Raw genomic sequence first — 8,685 nt, 5'->3', positions numbered from 1 at the left:
TCCCGTGGCCCCGCCTCCATCGCGCCCTCTGGCTCGAGAGTCTACGTTATCTCGGACCCGGAAGTGGCTTTGGGTCACGAGGCTTCGCAGAGGAGGTGAGTGAGTCATGCGCGCGCGCGGAGGAGAGTGCGGCGAGGGAGGGGATGACGTGGGGGGGGCGGAGGGGGAGCGGGGATGATGCAATGTTTGGCAACCGGTGTCCGCGCGCGCACGCGCAGGAGACGTCGATGGTGGTGGGAGGTGCTGGGGAGCGGGCGGGAGGGGGGGATGGGGGAGAGAGGAAAGAAGGCGGAGCGCCAGCTCACAGTGTCCAACGGCCCCAACGGCTGTCCTTCCTGAACTTGTCTGCCCACCTCCCATCACCTTTAACTTACTCCTCCATAAAAGACTCATTTTCCCTGGCCCCTCCCAACTAATGGGCACCGAGGCTCTTGAACCTCTTTAAAGTTTCCAATTTGTTCACCTGGATTGACATCTTCTGGAGTCTTTTAAGAGACCTCCTCCTCTTTTAGCCTTCTAACGCTTCCCAAAGACTGAGGTACTGGCATTTCCTTGGTAGTCCATCCGCTTCTCTCAGAAGGGCAGCTTTAACGTTTGTTTCAGAATCGTCCACTGCGTGCCAGAATTCAAGTTCTTTGTAGAGTGTAGCCTCCTGCCTACTTATCCTACCCCTGCTTTGTGTGATGCTCTTATGCCCTTCACTAAGCCCAATACCCACCCTTTTCCTTCTCCAAGATAGCAAGTCCTGTGACTCCCTGCTGATTAGCTGGCCTCATGCCTCTAGGTGTCTGGGTTCACGACCTAGAGACTGGGACGTGCATGCACTTGAGCGCATGATTGCCTGGACTGGGTCATTCTAGTTTAATTTGCCCAAGGAATCTACCGTACTCAGTTGTAAATTAAAGAATGATAGGTAAAGGTAAAAACAGCACTGTGAAGAAAACTTGAGTAAAAGTAAAAACATCTTGCAAAACCTATTTTTTGTGCCATGAAAACAGAGGCCATGTGGTGGCCTATTACATAGTCTGTCGTACACTCGGGAGGGGCAAGCCAGAGTTTGTCTAAGTAGAAACTGAACCAAGACCGGTTGCTATTGGATGGTGCGACAGTGACAGGTCCTTGGCCAGACTGCTCCTTCGCTCCAGACCTTCATTTCCCCTTCTGTTAGTAGAGGTTGGGGGTGGGCTGAACCAGATGGTCTCTCCTGGCCTAAAGACAGACCAGGTTGTCAGTGACAGGCAGAGGTCATGTGACTTGACAGGCTGAGGTCGTGTTGTGACATGTTGACCTGGAGAGGCGGGTCAAGTCTCTGCACACTACCCGGGAAGCCTTTGGGGCGGGGCAGGGCAAGTCGCGACTTTCATCTTTTAGGGCTGGCCCCTCCCGGACCTGACATTCCTGACTCCCCCAACAGATTGTGGCTTCGGAAGGGGCCCCTCCCGAGGGAGGATTGGGATTGGCCACCAGTGGCCTGGGAAGAGGCCCAGATCCTTCCGCGGAGGACGGGGGGGGGCCGCGTGGGGTGTTTGTTCTCTTGGGGATTAATGGGGGGTTGTGGGGGAGGGGTAGGCGCGCTCCCGCATGCGCACTGCGTCCCCTCCTGTTGGCTCGCTGCTGTCCGCTGGGCGGGGGCCCGGCCCCGCCCCTCTCCCGTCCGGGCAGCGGCGGCGGCGGCGGCGGCTGCGGCGGTGGCGGCGGCAGCGACGGCGGCGGCGGTAGCAGTCTGCGCGGTGCCTTCTGGGAACGGAATCCCCAGGGCTGCCCCTGGCCCCTATGGCGCATGCGCGGGAGGCCGCTCGGTGATCCGCGGCGGCGGCGGCGGCGGCGCTTCCTGCTAAGACCGGCCGGGGCCGTACCGGAGGCTCGGGCTCCACCGACCCACCTCCCACCCCCTCCCACTCACCCTCTGGGCCGCGACTGCGCAGGGCGGGGCCAGCCGAACCATGGGCCGCGGTGAGTGCGGGGCCCGGCCCCCCCGCCCCTCCCCCTCCCTTCTCTCTCCTCCCCTTCTGTCCCTACCCTCTGCCCCCTCCGCGTCCTTTCGGCCCCTTTTCCCGGCCCCATCCACAGCCCCGCACCCTCACCTGCCCCGCCGTTTCTCCCCCTCAGTGCCTGACTTCTGCCTTCCTGACCTCCCTCCCTTCAGTGCTTCGCCCACCCTCCACCCGCCCTCTCCCCAAGTTCCTTCCTACTTCGTGCGCCTGCCTTCCCCTCCTCCCCAAGCTGAAGGAAGCAGTCTGGGTGACAGGGCGCCTTGTTATGAGAGGGAAAGTTTGGAAGCCGTCAGTGTGCGGCGGGAGCGATGGTGAGGTTGGTGAGGGGTACTTGCAGGTCTAAGGGCCGTCCCTACATGTCAGGGAATGCTTCTTGTTAATTGGAAGCTAGTGGGGGATTATGAATCCCCTTTTCGTCGGCTTGAGAGGACCAGGAGCTTCTCAGGATCCTGGAGGAAGACAGAGCTCTGGTTTCAGCCTCCTTGGAGGTCCAAATGAATTAGATCCGAGATTGTTGGATGGAGTGGGCATAGGGGGATTTCATCTGGTACCACCCTGCCAGGCAGTTGGGCAATTGCTTGGTGACCTGTGGGGCAATCTGTACTTTTTATATGATCTTCCTGGGGGAGGGGACAGCAGTGGCCAGACACTGGGAAACTTCCTAGTGGCCTGGCATTATGGGAATTTGCCCACACTCCTTGTTGAAGTCTTCTGTGCCTAGACAAAGGGAACTAGCCCTTCATATGTCAAGAAATTAGGGTATGGTTTTGTGGTCCTTGGGAGTTGAGGTGCTGAACTCCTCTGGTCTCTAGGGACCGGGCTTGGAGGGGACAGTTGTAGACATGGTGAGCAGATCCCTGATGCAGGCACTTCGTCATGTTATTTAGGGACCTTTGCTTGAGTGCCCTGGGCCGTGGTGGTCAGGTAGATTGAGAGGCCCTTCTCTCCTTGTGTTGCAGGTGTGGGCTAAGCTGGTGGCCCCGGCTTTAGAGTGGACCCCACAATGTTTGCAGAGATGTTCAGGTAGCCATGGTGGTATGACAGGACTCCCTCTGCCTTCCGGGAACTCTCCCTCAGGTACCCAGCCATTGAACCCTCCTGGTGCCCACATGGATGTCTGTGTTGCCAGGCACAAGGGAGCTGATCGCACACAATGAATGGAGGGAATGAGAGCAGTGCAGCAGACAGAGCCGGGGGCCCTGCGGCCACGGCTGTCCCCATCGGGTGGCAGCGCTGTGTACGAGAAGGTGCTGTGTACTATATCAGGTAAGGTGGCTTTCCTCAGATCAGAGCTTTGGTTTCTGGCACTCCCTCCCTCCCCCCAGCCTTTTGCTCTCTTTATCTCTGGATCCATTCACTCTGTGTCTTCTCTCATCCTTTACGCCTGGCCCTGCCTGGGCAAGCATTTAACTGTCCTTTAGGAATGATCTCCAGATTGGCTGAAATTAACCCCATATCCATGACCCTGTTCTTTTGTAGCCCAAGTGGCACAGAGCTGTCTTCCTTGGAGCAAACCCGTAGCTACCTCCTCAGCGATGGGACCTGCAAGTGCGGTCTGGAGTGTCCACTCAATGTACCCAAGGTCAGAGCTGTGGGGGATGCCAGTTCTCGATGCATAAGCCAATTACTGACCACCATACCTTCTCGAGATCCCACCCCTCAACGTCCCTCTCCATACTTCCTACCTTACAGGTTTTCAACTTTGACCCTCTGGCCCCGGTGACCCCGGGTGGGGCTGGGGTGGGGCCTGCATCGGAGGAGGACATGACCAAGCTGTGCAACCACAGGCGGAAAGCTGTTGCCATGGCAACTCTGTACCGCAGCATGGAGACCACCTGCTCACATTCTTCTCCTGGTGAGTGTCTGCCACTTTTGAGAAAAATGGGGGAAACCTGGGGCCTGGAAGGTGGATGGTGGGTGAGCGATCTGAGAAGGCCCAGGGTGGAGTCAATGGAGAACAGCTTGGTGAGAAAGGACATGGTGGTGACTTGTGGGAGTTGGGACTGGAGAAGACAGCGTTCACAGCAGGGACTCACAAGCTGACCTTCACTTTTAATTTATTGCAGGAGAGGGAGCAAGCCCCCAAATGTTCCACACTGTGTCCCCAGGGCCTGCCTCTGTCCGCCCTTCTTGTCGAGTTCCTCCTACAACTCCACTTAATGGGGGTCCTGGCTCCATTCCCCAAGAACCACCTTCAGTTCCCCAGGCCTTCCCTCCTCTAACAGGCCCTGCAGGGCTCTTCCCACCCCGGCTTCCTGATCCAGTTCCTTCTGCAGGCAGCAGCAGCCCTTGTTTCCTTCCAAGAGGCAATGCTCCCTCTCCAGCCCCACCTCCTCCATCTGCGATCAGCCTCAATGCCCCTTCCTACAACTGGGGAGCTTCCCTCCGATCCAACCTGGTGCCCTCTGACCTGGGCTCTCCTCCAGCCCCTCATGCCTCCTCTTCACCACCTTCAGACTCTCCTCTCTTCCACTGTAGTGATGCCTTAACACCTCCTCCCGTGCCCCCAAGCAATAATCTCCCTGGTCCCCCTGGTCCCCCTGGTTCCACCACTCAGCCACCAGTGTCTTCAGCCACTATGCACCTGCCCTTGGTCCTGGGATCCTTGGGAGGGGGCCCCACAGTGGAGGGGCCTGGGGCACCCCCATTCCTTGCTAGCAGCCTGCTCTCTGCAGCAGCCAAGGCCCAGCAACCCCAGCTGCCCCCTCCCAGCACTTTACAGGGCCGAAGGCCCCGTGCCCAGGCCCCCTCAGCTTCCCATGCATCACCCCGTCCCTCTCAGCGGCGTCCTCGCCGGCCCCCAACTGTCTTGAGGTTGCTAGAAGGGGGAGGCCCTCAAAGCCCTAGACGGAGCCGTCCTCGGGCCCCTGCTCCTGTCCCTCAGCCCTTTCCTCTCCCAGAGCCGTCCCAGCCTATTCTCCCCTCTGTGCTGTCCCTACTGGGACTCCCCACCCCTGGCCCTTCCCACTCGGATGGAAGCTTTAACCTTTTGGGGTCAGATGCACACCTTCCTCCTCCCCCAGCCCTCTCCTCAGGGAGCCCTCCCCAGCCCAGGCACCCCATTCAGCCCTCTCTGCCTGGGACCACCAGTGGCAGCCTCAGCAGTGTGCCAGGTATGAGTGTTAATGGGGTTTCTAAGCTTAGGCGTACAGCCATCCAGGGAATTGGGGTTGGGGGGAAAGTTTAGAGAGCATTGGTGGGTTTGGTGGTTTGTGTCAGAGATTGGGTTTGTGGATGCTAGAAAGAGGACTTTCCTGGAGCTGAATTTGTTTTCTTTTACAGGTGCCCCTGCCCCACCAGCTGCCTCCAAAGCCCCCGTAGTCCCCAGCCCTGTGCTTCAAAGCCCATGTGACAAAGGGCTGGGGTTGGGGGCAGGCCCAGCCTGCCCTCTGCCTCCCTTGGCTGGTGAAGAGGCTTTCCCTTTCCCCAGCCCTGAGCAGGGCCTGGCGCTCAGCGGAGCTGGCTTCCCGGGGATGCTGGGGGCCTTGCCTCTCCCTCTGAGTCTGGGACAGCCTCCACCTTCTCCATTACTTAGCCACAGTTTATTTGGTGTGCTGGCTGGGGCAGGGCAGCCTCCTCCTGAGCCCCTGCTGCCCCCACCAGGGGGACCTGGCCCTCCCTTAGCCCCAGGCGAGCCTGAAGGGCCTTCACTCTTGGTGGCTTCTCTGCTCTCACCACCCCCTTCTGACCTCCTCCCCCCTCCTGCACCCCCTAGCAACCTCCTTGCCTCTTTTCTGCCCCTGTTGGCCCTGGGCCCCACAGCTGGGGATGGAGAAGGATCTGCAGAGGGAGCTGGGGGTCCAAATGGGGAGCCATTTTCAGGTTTGGGAGACCTGCCCCCCCTACTATTCCCCCCACTTTCAGCCCCACCCACCCTCATAGCTTTAAATTCTGCGCTGCTGGCTGCCAGCCTGGATCCCCCCTCGGGGACACCCCCCCAGGTAAGGCCCAGGGGATGAGCTGGTGGGGCAGAATAAGAACTAAATCAGGATGGGCTCTCCCCTGGGAGGAGTAGGGTGGGGAAGAAGGGAGCAAGGCCACTTCACTTGAAGTCTTAAGTGTGTGTGGGAGGTACTATATGCCTGTCAGACACTTCACCACATGCTATAACCATTCTTCTTAGCCCTGTGTCCTGAGTGCCCCCCAACCTGGACCACCTACCTCCAGTGTCACCACGGCAACTACTGACCCGGGGGCCTCCTCTCTGGGCAAGGCCCCCTCCAACTCAGGGAGACCCCCTCAACTTCTTAGCCCTCTGCTGAGTGCCAGCCTGCTGGGTGAGTAGCATGAGACAGGCAGTCAAAACCAGGCAGAGAGTCTCTCTGACCTGAAGAGAGTGTGGGTCAGCTCAGTCTGTGGAGGGGGAGGCCCTGACTGTAATTTCTCAACAGGTGATCTGTCTTCACTGACCAGCAGCCCTGGAACCCTCCCCAGCCTGTTGCAGCCTCCTGGCCCTCTTCTTTCCAGCCAGTTAGGATTGCAGCTCCTCCCTGGGGGGGGAGCGCCTCCCACCCTATCAGAGGCCTCTAGTCCCCTAGCCTGCCTGCTACAGAGTCTCCAGGTAAGCACACGGATGGGTCAGGAAGAAAGCATTTCTTAAACTGGGGAAATTTTTCTGAGTACAGAGAACTGTGGTTAAAATAGAGATGTTTTTGCCAGCAGATCCCTCCAGAGCAGCCAGACGCTCCTTGTCTGCCCCCTGAGAGCCCCGCCTCAGCCCTTGAACCGGAGCCTGCCCGGCCTCCCCTCAGTGCCTTAGCCCCACCCCATGGTTCTCCTGACCCCCCAGTCCCTGAGCTGCTCACTGGGAGGGGGTCAGGGAAACGGGGCCGGAGGGGAGGAGGGGGACTTAGGGGCATTAACGGTGAGACCAGGCCTGGCAGAGGCCGAAAGCCGGGCAGCCGCCGAGAGCCTGGCCGGCTGGCACTCAAATGGGGGACACGTGGTGGCTTCAATGGACAAATGGAACGGTCCCCAAGAAGGACTCACCATTGGCAGCATAATGGGGAGCTAGCTGAAGGGGGTGCTGAGCCCAAGGATCCACCCCTTCCTGGGCCCCATCCTGAGGACCTTAAGGTAGGTGTCATAATGTCAGGTTCAGGTTCTGGGCTCTAGTGCACATGTCTCCCTTTTTCCACACACACTGTCCATCTTCCCCCAGGTGTCCCCGGGGATAGTCAGAAAGTCTCGTCGTGGCCGGAGGAGAAAATACAAGTGAGTGTGAGGCCCACCCCGGTGCCCCCTATTGTTGGGACTAGAGAAGTGTCCACATAGTGCCACTTGTTTTTGTGGTGTTGGGGGTCAAACCCAGGGCCTGCGCATGTTAAGCCCAGTGTTGTACCACTGAACCATATATACCCCTGGGCCCAAAGAGTGGCTTGCTTTTCAGAAATGGCAAATACTTGAATCTGAATAAGGACATTGTGCCTTTACTGTCCAAATGTAGAAAGTCTCTCACCCAGCCTTGGGAAATTCACCTGGTGCTTGGGAGCTGTTCCTGATCATCTGTGCCCTTATTGCAGCCCTGCCCGGAACAGCAGCAGCAGCTCCCGCCAGGACGTTACCTTGGAGCCCAGCCCTACAACCCGAGTACGTGTGGTCCTGGGTGGGTGTGGGGGTTACAGGCATAAGAGGAGGCAAGCCAAGAATGGAAGGTTAGCGTGGTAGGGAGAAAGACTCCTGTTACCTTAGCTAACTGATCACTTCCTTCAACTTCTCTCGTACAGGCGGCTGTCCCTCTGCCTCCCCGGGCCCGCCCTGGACGTCCTGCCAAAAATAAGAGGAGGAAACTGGCCCCATAGCAGCCAAACCTGGAGCTGGAATCTGACCCTGACTGGGGAGAGCTGAGTGCTGAGCCTTGGGAGCCCCTGCCAGCCACGTGCACCTGTGGACAGTGGGTGGGGGCACTAATCCCCACTCAGAGCACAAACGCAACCCCTTCCCCTACAAATCCTATCCTGAGCCATTGCAGGGGGTAGGGAAGCTCACCCCCTCCCCCCCAAAGCCATGTCACTGAAGAGGCCTGGGGGGGTGGTATATGGCCCTCTCCCCATCAGGCGCTAAGGGGAACACCCCTTCCCCAGGTCTTTTATTTGTTTAAGTTATTTTTGCACAAATGACTCTTTTATATTTAATTCGACTTTTCATTGCCTCCCTTCTTAAAGCCAGCAGGCTCAGTTTACAAACCTGTGAGCTACTGTTGGCTGCTGCCCTCCTCCTCCCCAGTGAAAGGTACAGAGCAATAAGCATCATGCACCTCCCCGCACCCCACTGCATCCCTCTGCCTCTGGCTCAGGTTGCTCAAAGCACAGATCCCCTCTTATCCCTATCTCCAGGATCGAAACACATAGCCTCATTTCAAAGTGTAGCCAGGTTCCCTCTGCTTTCCTCTGGGATATGAAAAGGGGGCCAAGAGGACTTTGGATCTCTCCTCCCATACACACTACACTGGCCCTTCTCCCCCATCAAACGCTCAGAGACGTTGTGATGATGCCACTGAGGATTATGCAGCGTGGTCCAACCGGAGCGGCCAGCATGACCAGCTGACCAGGGGCTGCCTCCTGCCTTTTTTTTGTAAAGACAAGACCCTTGGGAGTTTTAATTCTGTTTTGTACTTGCCCTGTGGGGCCTCCACTGCTTTTCTATGGGAGACACTCTTAATTTAACAGATGAGAATATTTTGAAACTCTGG

General features: G+C 58.1%; 1 protein-coding gene across 26 annotated transcripts; it reads left to right on the top strand.

Annotated features, from left to right (window-relative positions):
• The first annotated feature begins 65 nt into the window (after positions 1 to 65).
• Mbd6 (methyl-CpG binding domain protein 6) lies at positions 66 to 8,684 on the top strand. Of its 26 annotated transcripts, none has more exons than XR_015624193.1 (15): positions 1,653 to 1,953; positions 2,954 to 3,017; positions 3,124 to 3,260; positions 3,474 to 3,576; positions 3,687 to 3,849; positions 4,061 to 5,107; positions 5,277 to 5,935; positions 6,118 to 6,271; positions 6,386 to 6,555; positions 6,657 to 7,070; positions 7,156 to 7,208; positions 7,517 to 7,583; positions 7,721 to 7,891; positions 8,159 to 8,225; positions 8,330 to 8,684. XR_015624193.1 is itself a non-coding variant. In XM_087557924.1 (13 exons), exons 3-13 carry the CDS (start codon positions 3,148 to 3,150, stop codon positions 7,793 to 7,795), a joined length of 3,018 nt encoding a protein of 1,005 aa, XP_087414050.1. In that variant the 5' UTR covers positions 66 to 95; positions 2,954 to 3,017; positions 3,124 to 3,147; the 3' UTR covers positions 7,796 to 8,684. The 26 variants fall into 26 exon arrangements, 11 of the variants coding, with proteins under 11 accessions (XP_087414050.1, XP_087414047.1, XP_087414049.1 ...); XR_015624202.1 differs by having other exon boundaries at positions 7,441 to 7,583; XR_015624190.1 differs by having other exon boundaries at positions 6,654 to 7,070.
• The last annotated feature ends 1 nt before the right edge of the window (position 8,685 follows it).

The sequence above is a fragment of the Rattus norvegicus genome, chromosome 7 (genome assembly GCF_021556685.1).
Source record: "Rattus norvegicus strain SHRSP/BbbUtx chromosome 7, alternate assembly SHRSP_T2T, whole genome shotgun sequence".
NCBI lineage: Eukaryota > Metazoa > Chordata > Mammalia > Rodentia > Muridae > Rattus > Rattus norvegicus.
This window is presented reverse-complemented; position numbering and strand designations above follow the sequence as displayed.

Bases quoted from the DNA above. Each gene is read 5' to 3' on its own strand.
- Mbd6 (XM_087557921.1), top strand. From the start codon at position 3,148: ATGAATGGAGGGAATGAGAGCAGTGCAGCAGACAGAGCCGGGGGCCCT. The intron at 5,108-5,276 runs GTATGAGTGTTA...TTTCTTTTACAG, and splicing joins CAGCCTCAGCAGTGTGCCAG to GTGCCCCTGCCCCACCAGCT. The intron at 7,071-7,155 runs GTAGGTGTCATA...ATCTTCCCCCAG, and splicing joins CCCATCCTGAGGACCTTAAG to GTGTCCCCGGGGATAGTCAG.